This window comes from Nanorana parkeri, unplaced genomic scaffold (assembly GCF_000935625.1).
Source record: "Nanorana parkeri isolate BGI_ZX_2015 unplaced genomic scaffold, ASM93562v1 scaffold309, whole genome shotgun sequence".
NCBI lineage: Eukaryota > Metazoa > Chordata > Amphibia > Anura > Dicroglossidae > Nanorana > Nanorana parkeri.
In genome coordinates this window covers 1,125,008-1,143,094 of record NW_017306577.1, presented here as the reverse complement: position 1 = coordinate 1,143,094, position 18,087 = coordinate 1,125,008, and the positions used below count along the sequence as shown (strand labels likewise).

Genomic DNA, 18,087 nt, shown 5'->3' with positions numbered 1-18,087 from the left:
ACACACATACATATATACACACACATACATATATATATATATATATATATATACACACACATACATACATATACACACACACACACACATATATATATATATATATCCTGACGCTAGTTTGTGTCCTCCCGTTACCCTAAGGAGAACTATGTTGAAAAGCCCTAACCCCATAGTTCTCCTTTTAAAGCTCCATAGGCGAGGTAGGATGAGCCCCGAATTGGGCTTTAGGTACAGGTTCTAATAAATACAATTGAAACAAGTGTTGTCAATGAACAAATTGGTGGCATTCCGCCATCATATAACCATCTGAAGGCTCACACTTTTCTTTTCAGATGAAACCACTGGCGGGAAAATACTGTGCACGCCTGTTCTCTCAGAGAGAGCAAAGGAGGAAGACGGAAGTGATTCCGAGGAGGAAACGCCACAGGAAAGGGTTAATAAGCCATCACCACCATCGCCTCCTGCTCTGACCTGTATCGATCCTCAAGTCCAGGATGCACCTCTCATCTTCAACAATGCCAAATCCAATCCGAGACACATCTGGGGAAGATCGGCTTATAACACCGGCGGGGAGACGGCAAAAAAGCTCAAAGATATTTTGCTTTCAGACCACCCAGAGCAAAACGTCGTCAGCCCTGGAAACAAGATGGAGGAGGCGGCAGGAGGAGGAGACATGCCCACCGATGGGAGGAGCAAAGGGATTTTAGGGTTAGACTGTTATACATCTTCTGATGAGGAAAGCTAACACTATGTTGTCTATGTTTGGGGCGCCCTTATTTATATTTTTTCAATATCAAACGACATTTAGTATCCAATGCGGTTTATTAACAGAGCTAATAATAAAATATATTTTTCTATTTTATATTGAATTTAATGAATTAAAAATTCCAGTGTGGACAAAAATTTAAGAAACCTATTGGTCCACCCGGCACATGATGTCAGGGCTTCAGCTCTCAGTTTTACAACCTTCCGGAGTGGAAACCAGAGGAATTTTAAATGTGCTGAGATGGCTCCCGGTGCTCAGCCCGATCTGCCTACTCACTGAGTGAGACAGGGCAAGCGCTGAGCCAATGCCAACAGCTCTGGGCCTGAAAAGCGCTCTGCGGCTATCTTTTGACCAGAACGGAGTCTGGAAAGCGCCTTGCATGGAACCCAGTGCCCAAAGGCTAGCCCGGCAACTTCCAGTCGGGTGTGGATACGGTACTCGTAGGCTGGGTTCACACCTAGGCGTATTGAATATGCACGTTTGTCGCGCGGTTAGCGTCGCACGTTTTAACCGCGATTCGCGGTTAAAAAAAACGCGACAAACGTGCGTTTCCGTGGGCTACTTGGCTGTATGCCAATGGAAACGCGAGACCAAAACGTCCCAAAGAAGTACATGTACTTCTTTGGGCGTAGGCCGTTTTGTATCACGGGCGGAAATACGGCAAGGTGTGAACCAGACCCATTGACTACAATGGGATTTAGATGTTTGAGCGTTTTGTAGAGCGTGCGTTGAACGCGCTACAAAACGTTCAGGTGTGAACCAGGCATAAAAGCCAGGCTGAGAATGGTCGTGTCAGATAGCTGCAATTGAGGAGAGTGGCTCTAGTAGAGATGTATAGAAGAGTCCTAAGGGGGGGAAAAAAAAGTGCTGGAAAAAAACAGAATTTTAGTATCGATTGAAAAAAATCCTCTTCTTGGAGTCTGTTGAGATGGACAGGTCCCGCGCCTCTGTTTATAATCCTACTCTAGGTACTGCTTGACTACTAAACTGAGGCATACTAGCAATAGGAGGGGTTATACCCTGAGCTGGGGTGCGATACCCTGCATGCTAGTGTCCACTGCGGGCATGGCTGCGGTGCCATTTACTTTAATGCACCACCACGCGACCCTCCCGCCCCTGAACGCAGGAAGCCGTCCGGAATGCGATCCAGAGCACTTTATGGTGTGAACCGGTATCATTCATATACGGTGAGCATTTTTGTAGAGCAAATGTCAATTCTAAGAGCCAAAAATGATGAGCTGAAGAGGTTTGTTGTGTTATTAAATGATTGGTAGTCAACACTTCCTTTTGAATAGTCTTGCCTTGCAGCAATCCAGCATGCGGCATCGGGAGGAGATTAAAGATGGCCGCACAGTGGATAGCTGCAGCCCAGAGTCATCTCATTGAGGCCGTTCAAATGGAACTGCACGTCCACACTGACTGACTGACGCTGCAGCAGCTGCTCTATACACCCTGAAGAAGTGGGATTGCTGCTCCTGAAACGTGTTGGATACCCAATTTTTTTTTTTTTATTCATAAAAAGATGATTAACTTGCATTGAACCTCCTTTTGTGGCTCTCTAATTTTCTTCTCCATTTTGTTTTCACGCAAAGGTTCCCCAGCAGGCGGAGGGTAACTGCAGTTCAGGAGCAGCCTAATTGCTGCACCGCCACTTCAAATGCTATGGTCATTATTTCCATCAGTACTTTAGACATCCTTCAAACCTTTCTCTGTTTGCAAAGCTGGGGCTAGAACCAGGTGAGAGTGCTTCAATCTGCAATCCTATTGGCTGAGAGGGTCTGCTCCACAAACCTTCTCATGTTTGAACAGGGTCCGCCCATTTCTCACCTACTTTCATGCCGCCGCCATTATCAACATAGACGGGAGTCTTCAAAACGGACATTTTATTAATAAATACACATCGTTGGCATATACACTGCGAGATTAGCCTTTCGGTATACGGACGTTGGTTTATGCACCGCCTCTGAGGTGGAATTACAGACCGTCTCAGTGGTGAGCGCAGGTGTGCAAAGCATTATGTGCACCTGTATATAGTTTATTGTTGTTTGCCGCAGGGGAAATGCCGTATGCCTATTCCACCCCCTTCACGGGGCAAATCTAAAAGTGCCGGAGACACAACGCGGGCTCTCTGCGGACACCGGCGTGCGCGTACCTCTCATGATCTGACAACACAGGACGGCGGCGGATGAGCCATTCTTGTCTCAAATTATTTCTGGAACGAGTATTGACCGACGTTTGTATTTGGCAGAAGGTGGATGAGCAGCTGGTAGCAGGTAAATTACAGCCCATTATATTTAAATCAATAACACGGTACGAGTGCGGGGGTACGGGGGCCTGCGAGATTGGATTTCCTTCCCTAATTAAAGAATTATGTTCAATGTAATTAGTTTCTCCGGCTGAAGGGTAAGAAAAAAAAAAATCTGAGCACAAAGAGTCTGGCTGCTAGGAAACTAGAAATCCCAGCAGACACTGCCAGCTTTTTAGGGGGTTGTAGTTCTCTGTCAGCTATAAGGCCGTCGCAGTAATAGGGCACCAAGATCTTACAAATACATTCCAGTCCCTGAACTATGAACAACAATGTATCTTATTTGTGTATCACTCGGCTGTAGATCCTCCAATCATCTCTGAATTGGTGCTGACACTGTCCTTCCTTCTGGAGGGGGGCTACGTCTGTTCCCCATGGTCCCCGTGTGTTGTAAAGTAGTCACCGCTCCAAGCTCGCTCCCGGGATGGACTACAATCTCAATACAAATCAGTAAACTAAAGGTGCCCATACACTGCACGATTCTCGTACGAGAATCGCGCAGTGTGAATGAAGACGTGCGACCGTTTCTACTGTACGGTCGCACGTCTTTTGTCTAAGGAGCACGCTAGAAAACCAGCCTGGCTTTTAGCATGATCATAAGATCAATGCCGCACGGGCACACTGCCCGTTCAGCATTGCGGTCATCGGAAGCCCGCCCCTAAGGTGGGCGCGGTTTGCGATGATCGCAAGTACCATCTGCCTGTCCAAGATAGGCAGATCGTACGTTTTTTAAAATAACTTTACAACCATCGCAAGACTATGGTCTTGCGATGGTTGTAAAGTGTATGGGCACCTTAAGGCTCTGTTCACACCTAGGCGTATTGAATATGCGCGTTTGTTGCGCGTTTCTACTGCGATTCACGGTAAAAAAAAACGCGCGTTTCCGAGGGCTACTTGGCTGTATCCCAATGGAAACGCGCGACAAAAACGCCGCAAAGAAGCTCCTGTACCTTTTCAGGCGTAGGGCGTTTTGTAGCGCGTTCATACGGCCTGAAATACGGCAAGGTGTGAGCCATACCCATAGGAAACAATGGGATTTTCATGTTTGAGCGTTCGTAGAGCGTTGAACGCGCTACAAAACGTACAGGTGTGAACCAGGCCTAAACCTGAGATTGTAGTCCATCATGGGAGTGAGCTTGGAGCGGTGACTACTTTACAACACACACAGGGACCATGGGGAACAGACGTAGCCCCCCTCCAGAAGGAAGGACAGTGTCGGCACCAATTCAGAGATGATTGGAGGATCTACAGCCGAGTGACACACAAATAAGACACATTGTTGTTCATAGTTCAGGGACTTTAATGTATTTTTAAGATTTAAAGTGACATTAAATCCTCAGATTTTTTAACATAAACCAATACTGTAATGTGCGCCTTACTGGAATCCATGGTTGTTTCCCTTCTCTTTGCTGCTCTTCCTTTTAAATCCTCATGTCTTCTCATGCTGGGGGAGAACTTCCCTTTGCAGCTGAGTGCCTCTTCCTGTAGTGCTGGCTCAGGTTGTGAACCTATACAACCCTACACACAGATACCATGTATCCATTCTAGAGACAAGGCAGTCTGCTGCAAAACAGAAGTTCTGCCCAGCATGAGAAGACATGAGGATTTAAAAGGAAGAGCAACAAAGAGAAGGGAAACTACGATGGATTACAGTAAGGCGCACATTACACTATTGTTTTATGTTAAAAAATCTGAGGGTTTAATGTCACTTTAACCCCTTCGCGACCACGGGCGTAAATAGTACGTCATTGGCAGCACAGCCCTGTAAATGGACTCTGATTACCTTTGTTGGGGCTTTTAAAGCGTGGTGTATGGACTTTTTGGGGTACTGAATTTTGTCTCTGTTTCACGGACGCACTAAAATTAACTTAAGTGCGTGTTTCACTACATTGTTTGAGTATGATAAAGAGCCAATATTTGCAACTGCCGCCATTTTATTCTACAGGTTGTTGGCCTTCAGAAAATATATCATGTTTTGGGGGTTGGAAGTAATTTTCAGTCCTAAAATATGGATTATATCGTGTGTATAAAACAAACAAAAAAGGCCTCGACAGCGAAGGGGTTAAGTTCTCTTTACACATCTCTAGTGCATTGCTGCGCATTACCACACACATGCAATATGCAGTATTCCGCGCATTGTGTTAAAGTGGAATGGCAGCCATTACCCCCAAGCACCCATCTCCGACAATCCCCCACATTACAACATATACAAACCTTAAAACCTCATTCCTGCAATCTTCCAGCCACAGCGGTGATGTCACAGGAGCTTCCCCTTCTCCCTCTATCAGGGGGCATTAATCTAGGACTGAGCGGCTCTCACCCAATGATATGCAAGCCTAGCCTGCCTCTATGATGTGCCCCCAAGGGGGGTGTAAACAACTGGCTCAAAGGAAGAGCAATGGCCCAAGGAGGAAGCCGGGTACGGCTCTGGAGCAGAGTGCCAATAGAACTTTCCCCCACAGTGAATCCATAGAAAAAACATTTTTGATGGTAACAGTGAATGGCTAACGCACTGCACCACGACGCAGAGGTGCTTTCCATCAATCTCTTGTGGCTTGCTGCTAGGGTTGCCACCTTTTCTTCAAGCGAAACCCTAACACACTCCTAGTGACGCACGGACATTTTTGGGGGGAGAATGAGTCGTGGCTTATGCATATGTAAAACCGCCAGCCATTCATATGTAAATATCACAGTTGAGACTATTTTCAGTGGGGGGGCCCGTAGCCCCTATCTTGATTTTGGTTGCCCCCGTCTGCCTGATATCATGTGTCCGGGTTTCAGCTGCCATGAAACCCGGACACAGCATTCAAAACCCGGACTGTCCGGGTGAATCCTGGACAGGTGGCAACCCTACTTGCTGCAATGAACATACATTGGCGTGCATTTGCAAGGTGCATTAGGCTGCCATTTAAGGGCAGGTTCACACCATTTTCCAGAACAGATCTGGTGTGAACCTGTCTGCAGTTCCAGTGCGTTCCAGACCGGACAAAATGAGACCTGCAGTATTTTTCTGGTCTGGAACGGACTGCGCTGGTGTGAACAGAGGCCAGAAATAGCATAGGGATACATTAGGATGCATTTTGGGTTAGGAAACAATCTGCTCTGGTCTGCAGATGATCTGGATGTGGTGTGAATGGGTCCTAAAAGTTATAGCAGTACAATGCACTGTTGGGTTGATTGGTAACGTGTATGTTAAAACCGACCTAAAAGTTCAACAAACTAAAAGATATCCCAAAAACTATACAGAAAAAAAAGCAATCCTCTTCTAAAAATGTTTTTCGGGATGTTTGCTGAACAGTTAAAAACATTGTATTGTATCCGAGGAGCAGAAAACGGTGACATCCGTCTGTCGTTCCAAGATGGCCGCCGTGACGTCATGATTCAGTGACCCGTGCAGTCAGTCTCCGCCTCATGCTTTTCGGAAGCAGGAATTACGAAGGGGTGAACGCGATCTGTCGGGCTGATATTACTGCTGCGGAACGTGAAAGGTTTATAGAAGATCCGGAGATTCCAGGTAGAGGGTGATAAGAAGGTTCAACCTGAAACGTTCATATTTACAGGTTTTACATTGTCACTAACCATTTTCTTCAGCCATCGGTTGGCGGATCCGAGGTGGAGGCCTCCGTCTCTATTTCGGCAGCCACTGCCAGAGCCCCGCCCACATCCTCTACGTCTTTATTGCTTGTGTAGCTGGAGAGGAAATAATCTTCTATGCGGCTGAGGAATTCATCAGCAAACGCTGAACAGGCTGCGTTCACCAGCGTCCGCCGCAGACACGTCAGGAGCTGCGACAAAAGCAAAGAGAACCTGTAATGAACATCTCACTGATATGACTGAACGTCGAACTGAAGGATGATATGTTAGCGCAATCCTAAGGTGGTGTGTTATATAACTGATATTGTTAGGCCGGGGTGTCTAAGTGTGTGAAGTTGAACAGAAAAAAAAAAAAGGAAGGCGCCCAACTGACTGGCGCAGGGTGTAAGGATGGGAACGGGAAGGACGGGAAGGACGGGATCAAAGATGAGGTATTGGCAAACCATCAGGAACAGAACGTGCTTCGCCGCTACGCCTCCGATCCGGCACAGGACTCCTTTCCACATTGATAGCGCCACACACCAAACCTCATGGTGAGCAAGGCCCCATTCACACTAAACGATTGACAGCGCGATAGCTCGCATTTTTGTCGCAGGATATCGCGAGAAGTCGCCGGCCAATGCTATTCAATGGAGCTGTCTTAGCTCCATGTCGCTGTCGCTCCAGCGGATTTTCCGCGATTTTTCTATTTTTTAATGGAGCCCGACGGTGAAGCTACCGTCGCTAGATCGTCGCCCCGAACAGTCGCGCTATCCCGGCCGAGCGGGTCCGCTGCAAAAGGTATGTCGCTTAGTGTGAATGGGGCCTAAAGAGTTAACATCCCGTTACACACATGTGCAGAAATTGTAAACAATTGTTCCCTCCTTCCCGCATCGGATTCCAAACGGTAGTCCACGCAAGGGATGAGACAGCACGCCAACCCCTGTGACGCCTCCTAACTAGGGAAGCACCAATGCCAAGCACCGTACTCCGTACAAGTACAGATACTTTTTGGGGCTCCAGGACTAGACTAGAGAACAATTCTAAATTAGGAGGCCGCTGTCATGTGTAAGGAGCACACGGAGCTCCCTGGATTTGTACATCTCTGTTATAACGCATGATTTTGTTTGTATAAATATATATAAGTGATGCACAGATACCAGATTTACGAGTACTGATAATTGTCCAAGTCCTCACAGGTACTGATACGTTCATATTTATTGTCATGTGACAGTTTTTCTAAAACAATACAGACTAATGATTTCAGGACAGTGGTGAAGCACCAGAGCCAGGTCCCAGCTGCGACCGCTGCCACCCTGGGAGTTCTCATGAGAATGCCCAAGTATCTGCACTGGTACTCGAAAAGTATCGGTGCATCCCTACTCCTAACCCATACGGCGAGACCCCCACGACCCCATCGGAAGTATACACCACCCTTGTGCCCCCTCTTTCCATCACACGTAAGTGCCAATACCTTATCTTTGTCCCTGATCGTTCCCATCCCTACACCCTGTGCCAGTCAGTTGCGCTCCTTCCCTTTTTTTTTTTTCTGTTCAACTTGATGGGACTGAACGAAGGCTGAAATAGAAGATCTAGTGCTGGAAAATGACAAGTCTGTTTGGTCTTTGGACACACCCGGGCACACACACAAACACATACACCCGGGCACACACACAAACACATGGACACCCACACGGGCACACACAAACACATGGACACACACACGGGCACACACAAACACATGGACACACACCCAGACACAAACACACACACCTGGGCACACACACAAACACATGGACACACAAACACACAGACACATGGACACACACATCCGGGCACACACAAACACATGGACGCACACACAAACACATGGACACACACCCAGACACAAACACACACACCCGGGCACACAAACACACAGACACACACACATGGACACCCACACGGGCACACACAAACACATGGACACACACCCGGGCACACACACAAACACATGGACACACACATTGACACACACGCGTGCGGACGCGCGCCCGGACACAAACACGCACACGGACACAAACACACGGTGAGAGATTGTCCACACAAGTAATAAAACGCACCTTCTCCAAGCACGTCAGATCGCTGTCTTGGCGGAACCTTTTGTTCATCGGAACGCTGCTACTCGGAAAAGACAGAAAAAACCCCCCCATCATATTCAGACTTATTTATACGGATAATATTATTCATTTTTACAGGCTTTGAAAGTTGCAATGTAGAATGAAATGAGCCAACTAAAGTCCTTGCAGAGACTTCTTCCCTAACCACCCGCCATTGAAATGAAGGCAACAGTCGCTCCACACACAGAAGACTGTACATACTGACCCCGTGTCCTGCCGCCAGTGCTGCTCAACGATGCCACAAAGAAAATAAATCGCCGCCCAGTGTCTCTGCAGATATCGACATGGACCTGAGGCTCCATCTCCTGGTCCCCCTCCGCTGGGCTAATTGGTTCCTCCCTCTGTCCCTACATTGCTATAGGACAGAGTGGTGACATAGGACTTGGTGGGAGATGCCACTGAGCACAGTGAGGGATCAGGAAACTGACACTCCTAAGGGGTTGCTTAATGAAGAGACTCTAAAGCTCAACTCCAGGCAAACAGCTAAATACACATCTCTCTCTCTCTCTCTCTCTCTCTCTCTCTCTCTCTCTCTCTCTCTATATATATATATATTGTAACAAGGACACTCCACTGTAGTCCAGGTAAATCAAGTAGAATGCAGTTTATTAAAAGGGCAAACACAAAATAGCTTGAAACAGCACCATAAGACAGTCTTTTAGCTTCGCTCGGTAGCTTTCCACAGCTTCAAGACATGAGCTCTCCTGACTCACAGGTGGGGCCCTGAACACATCCCAGCACACTCTTCATGAAGGATGTACACAGGTGCACAATCAGGTGCTGGTCACCACCAAAGCATGGACCCAGGAATGGAGATTTCATCCCACCCAGAGCTCTAAGAAATCTCCTGGCTCCAGGATCCCAACTATGATCCAGAAAACCTGGAAATAACTGAAAAGGCAGTTCTCTCCTGGTACACGTACTGTCTTCCTGGAGCCACTCAGCCCCTCTGGCTGAGAACCCTGGGTGACTTTGAGGCCACCTAACACCGTGGTATTGGCTTACATTGCCACAATATATACATATATATATATAAAAAATAGGATTTCTATACTCACCGTAAAATCCTTGTCTTGAAGTCCATTGAAGGGACAAATAAATTCTTGGAGTTCTAAGACTGCTCCACACAGGAGAAAGGCAGTCTAAGAATTTTTTAGAATTCCTGTGTCCCTCAATGCACTCACTGTGAAATCCTTTTCTTGGAATCCATTGATGGACACAGGAGTTCGCAGATCATCTTTCTCCTGTAGCTGACGTAATAACCCGGCAGACTAAGAATCCTACGAATTCCTGTGTCCCTGTTAATGGGTAACAGAGCAAATAGGATTTTTGTGCTCCCCGTAAAATCCTTTTTTTGTAATCCCTTGAGGGACACAGGAGTTCTTAGATTGTCTTTTTCCTGTAGGTGACAGTATAACCCAACAGTCTAGGAATCCTACGAATTCCTGTGTCCCTGTTAATGGGCAACAGAGAAAATAGGATTTTTGCACTCACCGTAAAATCCTTTACTTGGAATCCATTGCGGGACACAGGATTTCTTAGATTGTCTTTTTACTGTAGGTGACAGCATAACCAAACGGTCTAAGAATTCCTGTGTCCCTGTTAATGGGTAACAGAGAAAATAGGATTTTTGTACTCAACGTAAAATCCTTTTCTCAGAATCCATTGAGGGACACAGGAGTTCTTATCGTCTTTCTCCTGTAGGTGACAGTATAACCCAACGGTCTTACAATCCTGAAGGACCTAGTGTCCCTCACTGGAGGATGTATAGTATAATGGAATTCAGATCTGCAGTAATGTGTCTTTTATACCTGCCTGGAGTTCAGTGTTCAGGTGTCCAGTTCTTTGCATTAGAACAGCGCTGTGCAAACTCCGGCCCTCCAGCTGTGGTGAAACTACAAACCCCATGATGCATCTGACTCTGGGAGCCATGCCAGTGGCTGTGAAAATCATGAGATTTGTAGTTCCAGAACAACTGGAGGGCCGGGGGTTTGCCCACGCCTGCATTAGAACAGCGTTCAGAGGTGCGGGCAGCGGGTATAATTTAATATATTTATGGGGAAAAGACTTAACCCCATAGTTCTCCTTTAAAATGTTATTTTGGGGACAGAGTGGCCTTTATTGGCTCTTTCTTGGTTCCGGGTGCTGTGAATCATCAGCAAACAATAAATAAATAAAGCAGGAAGTCTTTACGAGCTCAGGACGTCCAACTACAAACCGAATCATCTTCGCTTCCGTCACAATACGGTGAGCGGCCGCAGAGATCGCCCGGGACGGATTAATAAAGAGCCGGAGCGGTCGGGGAAATTGCAGCTTCCCTTCTAAATAGACCCCAAAAGGGTAGTTAGTGGGAAATGTTCTTGAGCGCAAAGAGAAGAAGAACGAGGTGTGTGTTCAGGAAGTACAACGATCAATAATCACCTCTGTCTGCCGCGCCGTGATGGAACCCTATCACAACAAGTCCCGATCAAAGCCTGCTCCTCCAATCCAATATCCCATTAAAACCGCACGCTGACTCATCGATCTGCAGCAGGCGGCCAATTAAGCGCTTTCGGTTAATAAGTCGATGTGTGAAGGGAAATATAATTAGACTACGGGATTGATTTAGTATTTATGAACAGGTCAGATATAATGGGAATTAATTACATTATCCCGGATCTTCTGTTCAAACTCCAGAATTAACATATTACATAGGTGACGCCGCGGCAGTGCGAGCGCTGCTGGCCGCACATCGCTCACATGTTGTTACCTTGGTAAAAAGCACATTTTTTATTTTGTATCTACCTGTACATGTGATCTAATTAACCCCTTCATGACTGAGCTCATTTTCCGTTTCTGTTCATAAATGACTGACAGACTTTTTACATTTTTGCTGTGTGATTCTTCCACGTCAGTAATATACTTTCTTACTAAATGTACCCACACATATTATATATTGTTTTTTAGAGGACAGATGGGGCTATATAATTATAATCAAACATGTGTACCTAACGCCTCACTTAGTTTGAATAAAATAAAAAAAAATGGAGGAAATAAAACTAGAAGAAAACACTTTTTTTCACAAGTTTTGATTATTAGTTTTTTTTAGAATTTTTTTATATTAATTATAGCATAAAAATATATTTATATATAATTTAACTCGTCACGTACAGTGTACGTCTCCCGTCACGAAGGGGTTAAAGGTTCGGTCCACCTATTGCAAAATAAGTAAATGCAGCAACATTGTATTTACCTTATTTTTCGCTCCATAAGACGCACCCTAAGGCCCAAAGGCAGGGGGAAAATGTGTGCGCGTCTTATGGAGCGAATCCCTATTGCCCGACGCCCGGAACATGCAGTTTTTTGTACATTTAGCCCTGCTGAAGCAGTGGGAGCCTCCGACCTAGGGAAGGGTTGCTGTGGATTGTCGGATCCTCCTAGGCCTGCTGCCTGAGAATGATTGGGGTGCACTGAGGATGGAATGAACCTGAAATTCGCATACCTGTGAGACAGGCGATACTTCTCGATAATCCACCTCGTCTTCTCAAATATGACCTCCCAGCTCGGCTGACCAGACATGAGCTCCACATCAAACCTGTATGGCATTCCTTTAAGGGGAGGAAAAAAAACATTGCATTACTTTTGCAGGAATATGCGAGAGAACTACATGTGTGAGTCTGCAGTCATTCCCTTTTTTTTTTTTAATGCAAGCAGTGCAAGTACTTGAATTTGACTGGGTATCAGCCCCTTGCGGTTTACTCTACAGCAGGGCTCAGAGAAGGCAGGAGCAGCACAAGAAGCCAAACAGGTGTGCTGCAGTTCAAGACGCGTGCTGATGGGTGAAGAGAGTAGAGAGACGATCTCATCGGTCTGCTGCTTCTCCTTTCACTGTCATGTCACAGAGGGTAGAGAGGGGACCTGTATGTTAAAGTGAAACCGCAGCAGAGAAAGATCAAGTCCCCTGCGCTGCTAGACAGGGCTATGCTGCGTGGCAGAGCTGTAAAAATCTCAGGACTGGAGGTAATACTGCTCCCATATATGAATAGTAGGGATGCACCGATATATCGGCGCCGAAACATATCGGCCGAAAATGGCACTTTTGGAATAATGCCGAAAGAGCCATGTTTTGGCCGATACATCGGCGCATCCCTGCTTTCTTTTCTCCCCGCTGCTCTGTGTTCCAGCGGGGAGAAAAGAAAGTGACAGCCGGCCGAGCGCTGCAGGAGGAGAGCGCTGTGAGCGGCCGGCGTCTCCTCCCACACCGCTCTGCCGCCTATCACAGTCCGGCAGAGCGGTGTGGGGGCGGAGACAGCACTGTCACAGGAGGCTGGGCTTTCCTCTCTACACCGCTCGCTCAGCCTCCTGTGACAGCGTGTCAGAGAGGAGAGCGGGTACAAGCCGTCACTGATCAGTGATCGCTGAGTGTGTGTACATAATTGAGGACAGAGTATGTTAACTATATCCTCAATTATGAATGAATGGGAAGTGATCTACATCACATCTACATCACTTCCTGTTCATTCATGATTGTAGTTATAGTAAACAAACAATGTTCTCATGTTATCAATGATCAGGAACACTCAGTATAGAGGATTCCTGTTCATTGCTAACAGGGGACACAGAAAAAGAGATTGAGGACTCTGTGTCTCTGAGATCTTTGTGTTCTCAATCTCTTTTTCTATTTTAAAAGGGGAATATCAGGGGTCTGTTTAGCCCCCCAATATTTCCCCGAAGCCCCTAAAAGTAAAGTAAAAAATAAAAATATTTAATAAAAACTGAATTAATATAAAAAAATTAAAAAGTTTATAAAAAATAAAATATAAAAAAAAAATGAAAAAATAAAAAACATTTTCGGTATCGGTTTCGGCCTGACATTTTTTTTTATTTCGGTTTCGTTTTTAAAATTTCCATTTCGGTGCACCTCTAATGAATAGTATTTCATCTGTGTATTTAGCGCTTTGCCGGAGAGTTCAGCTTCAAGTGATGTACTTACTGTACGAGCCGTCCTCACTCACATCGTCGCTGATCACCAGGCAGGTCAGCTGCGACTGCGGCAGGGGGTTACTGCGGTTATACGGACTGATGATCATCCCCAAAAACTTTGCTCCTCCGCGAGAGAAATAACTCTGAACAAACAGGAAATACATTATAATGAATATACAGAGTTCCTGGCTCCACCCACCACCGAGCTTCATCGCACCTCCCGACATGCAGACCCCGCCATACATACACGGACGGCTTCTCCCTACAGGGAGATCAGAGGAAGGCAGGTCTCTGACTGGACGTCCGTAGGATCTGCAGCCCACGTAATGATCTCACTCGGTGCTGTTTTCCTGATTACACATATGGAACCTGTAACGTACCTGGTACTTGGCCTGGGTGTCGATATCTCTGATGGACGGGTTGGGGTCGAATGCAGGATGAGAGTGGTACCAGCCGATGACATTGTAGCCGCTCAGTGACAGGGCTTCCGAAGCCTGAGTCTGAGAGACTGGGTCCATTTCACACTGTAGCCCGGTACTGAGGCTGTTACATGGCTCTGCGGCCCAGATCTGGGGAGAAGAAGATGTAAAAACTGTGAGTCTGTGCGGGCCGGGATCTCTCTCCTTCTGTATCCTGTTATTGCGGATTATACAACTCCGTGTTCATGACAGTGACATGATTTTTTTTAAGGCTTAATGTGGCACAAAATCTTTATATTAAAATATATTCATGAATAGCAACAAAGGGTAGAAATGTCCTAAAACTAGCAGTGATATCATCACTGTGCTGTACATAGCCTGCCGAGAGCAGAGCTGTAGGAGGGACCCAGCAGGCTCCACCCACTACAGGAAGCAACATGAAGGGGGGGCGGAGACAAGACCAGTGACCATGCACAAGGAGAGAGAACATCAGTGACACGGTCCTTATTACAGGAGGGGGCGGAGACTAGACCAGTCACCCTGCACAAGGAGAGAGAGCGGCAGTGACCGGTCTTTATTACAGGAGGGGGCGGAGACAAGACCAGCGACCCTGTACAAGGAGAGAGAGCGGCAGTGACCGGTCTTTATTACAGGAAGCTCTTGTACTTAGATAATAATGGTTAAACCCGGATTTCAGCTTTGAAGTAAAACTAAAAGTCATATTAAACTCTCCTTTTTTTTTCCTCATAATGAATCAAACAAATGTACATGGCCCAGCAAAGTATTTCTTTATATTTTTGCTGAAGCACTAACAGTCATCATGTTTCAGAACAGATCCAACTCTCTCTCAGCTCGGCTTCCCTGAACGTCCTCTTGAGTACAAGATCAGAAGGGAGACCAGAGCCTGCAGCCGCTCCCCATCTACTAGTCTGGAGCAGGGAGGAGGGCAGTGTCTTGCCTCTTCATTTGCTACATGGGAGGTAGGTGGAGCGGGGTGGAGAGCAGAGGGGAGCATTGTGCCTTGTGTTGCTGTGTGTGTGGCACACACAAGGGTGGCTCCATAGGACCCCACAAGGGTAAGGAGCCATCCTATAGCAGGAAGTCAGGGCCAGTGCTCAGGAGACCATCTGATTCTGAAGGAAACTACAACTTATAGACATCAAGGAGCGGCATCCATTGTAAGTGATTTAGCTTAAAGACCTATTGACTTTTTTTCAATGCAAACACTGTGCAATTCCCTTTATAACACTGCAAACAAACTGTGAAATCCTGCACGTGCTTCATACAAGGAGTGTATTACAATAATATACAAAAATAGAAAATCCCCTTACATACTGGTAAACAATTAGTTAGGTGTTTAAAAATAAAATAGAAAGCAACTTACTTCTACGATACGCTCTTCTTCTGAATACCTTCCTCCCAATAGGCCTATGACTTCCGCCAAGGAGATGTGCGCGTGCTTTGACAGAGAACAACAAATCAGTGACACGGTCTATACCAGGGGTGTGCAAACTGCGACCTTCCAACTACAAACCCCATCATGCATCTGCCTCTGGGAGTCATGCTGGTGGCTGTCAAGAGTCTTGCAATGCCTCATGGGATTTGTAGTTGCACCACAGCTGGAGGGGTGGAGTTTGCTCACCCCAGGTCTATGTGATTAGATCATATACGGATTAACATTTTATACTTACCAAATCCAGTATTAGCATGGCCTCCGCTGAGATCTTCACTCGGAAGGGAGCCTGATGGTTATAAAGGAAACACAGAATGGACTTGGAACATTAACATTCATTAGACACAATATATATAAAGCACATACATGTTGTTTTTGGCTGGATAAACACTTAAATAAATCCAGATTCCCTTTTTTCACGCGCAGGAAAGTTTTCTTTCTTTTATTCTAAGTCAGTGGTGGCGAACATTGGCACTCCAGCTGTTTTGGAACTACAAGTCCCATGGAAGTACAACTACAAGTCCCATGAGGCGTTCGCTCACCTCTCGATCCTGTCACGGCTCTCTGCCGTGACGGGAGGGGCTGGATTCCCCCCTCCCCGCTCCGATCCACCAGCGCTGACTGGCGCAGGGGGCGGGTACAGCTGGCTCTGCCTCTAGATAGGCAGAGCCAGCTGTCAGTCACGCAGCTGGGCGGATTCTGACAGAATTGTCGGGATCCGCTCCGGCTGCGGCGTCTCAGTATATAGAGAGCTGTAGCTCGCGGTATACTGAGCTTTGGGTGACGGGAGGACGCTAGTTTGTGTCCTCCCGTTACCCTAAGGAGAACTATGGGGAAAAGACTTAACCCCATAGTTCTCCTTTAAGGTATTTGATGTGGATCCTACAGACCACAGACTCAGTACGGGGTAATGCGGTGTCATGAATGACGTGGAGGGCTCAGGACTCTTGTCTTGCGCTACACGTCAGGCATCTCGCCGCAGTGCGATTGTAATTTATTGTGTGATTGGGCTGTATTGCTATGTGGTGTTTATGCGCTGCGTCGCAGTACGAGGTAGAATGTACCCCGATTGTAAAGCTTGTTTTTGTAGATTTTATTACATTAATAAAGTATATTTTTCAATCAAAAAATAAATATCCTGGTAATCAGCGGTCACCCGGGGCCCCTTCCTCCTGTCCTGGGCCCCCTCCAAGTGGCGGAACTCCAGGGCCCGGTCGCCACCTCTGCGACCCTGGAAGTTTCCGCCACTGTGCAAATGGTATTTACAGAGATTTTAATATACTGACTCAAGGGAGTGACAACTCAATGCTAAAAGATGACATTTATTTTATGTAGACTTACCTTTAATTTAAAAAAGAATACAGAACACAGTTGGAAACATATAAAAGAAATGATGAAATGTTTGTTACCTGTTTCTCTTCAGTAAAGTCAAGGCAGGGGATGAGCTGGAACGGGTCAAATGTGCTGGTAATAAAAGAGTATTGCGTGTTAAGAGCAACAATCTAAAATACCGCATATACTCGAGTATAAGCCGTCCCGAATATAAGCCGAGGTACCTAATTTTACCACAAAAAACTGGGAAAAAGTATTGACCCGAATATAAGCCGAGGGAGGGAAATGAGGCAGCTACTGGTAGATAGATACCAATAAAATTACATGAATATTTATTTAAAAGAAAAATAACCTAGCTCTGTAAGTGGAAAAGGGGGTACAGGGCTACATATCATGTACTACGGATCATTTAACCCATTCATATTAGCAGAGGATAATTGTAAATCTATTGTTCAGTGCATTCTATATATAGTATATAGTACATGTACATATAGAGTGCCTGCAACAATACATTTACAATGATCCTCTGCTAACATGAATGGGTTAAATGATCCCTAGTACAGGGCTACATACAGATCATTTAATACATTCATGTTATTATGTATTGTCTGCACTGTATTAGCAGTATGTAATCCATATAGAGTATATACTGCTAATACAGTGCAGACAATACATAATTGGTTACCGTAATAAATCCCCCAAAATCTCCCCTCACTTAGACCCCATTCACATTGAGCGATTTATCGCGCGGTAATTCCCGCGATATCGCGGCAAATTACCGCGCGATATCGCGCTCCAATGCAATCCAATGGGGCAAAGGGTCCTGCTGTCGCGGGTCGTGTGTCGCTACAGCAGGACCCTTTTTGGAGCGGATCTAGCCGCGATGCAAGCTTGAACGCGACATCGCGCGGCAAATCTCGCAATATGCAAATCGCGCGACAAACGCGCGATTTGCATATCGCGCAGTGGGAACGGGGCCTTACTGTGATTCACTGTGCTGGAGCAGGGACGAGTCAGCGGCGCGCTGGTCCAGTGGGAGGAGCTCCAGGTGGGGTCCTAATTTAGCTGGCTTAGAGGTGCCTGCCCGATAATTACAACCCCACCTGGAGCTCCTCTCG

The 18,087-nt window shown here is 46.3% G+C and overlaps 2 protein-coding genes across 2 annotated transcripts in view; one reads left to right on the top strand and one right to left on the bottom strand.

The window, feature by feature from the left end:
• The window catches only part of LOC108788153, a 17,084-nt gene extending 4,999 nt beyond the window's left edge, over window positions 1–12,085 (top strand). Inside the window, exons 5-7 of the mRNA XM_018557879.1 lie at window positions 333–751; window positions 2,540–2,542; window positions 12,076–12,085. Of these exons, the coding sequence (XP_018413381.1) occupies window positions 333–745 (413 nt within the window). The 3' untranslated portion in view covers window positions 746–751; window positions 2,540–2,542; window positions 12,076–12,085. The remainder of the gene's footprint in view (window positions 1–332; window positions 752–2,539; window positions 2,543–12,075) is intronic.
• Window positions 6,659–18,087, bottom strand: part of MYSM1 (Myb like, SWIRM and MPN domains 1) — a 39,549-nt gene continuing 28,120 nt past the window's right edge. The window contains exons 13-20 of the mRNA XM_018557895.1: window positions 17,047–17,101; window positions 15,876–15,926; window positions 15,569–15,643; window positions 14,146–14,334; window positions 13,776–13,908; window positions 12,285–12,390; window positions 8,747–8,804; window positions 6,659–6,856 (exon numbers count right to left, since the gene is read on the bottom strand). Coding sequence (XP_018413397.1) covers window positions 6,659–6,856; window positions 8,747–8,804; window positions 12,285–12,390; window positions 13,776–13,908; window positions 14,146–14,334; window positions 15,569–15,643; window positions 15,876–15,926; window positions 17,047–17,101 — 865 coding nt within the window. The remainder of the gene's footprint in view (window positions 6,857–8,746; window positions 8,805–12,284; window positions 12,391–13,775; window positions 13,909–14,145; window positions 14,335–15,568; window positions 15,644–15,875; window positions 15,927–17,046; window positions 17,102–18,087) is intronic.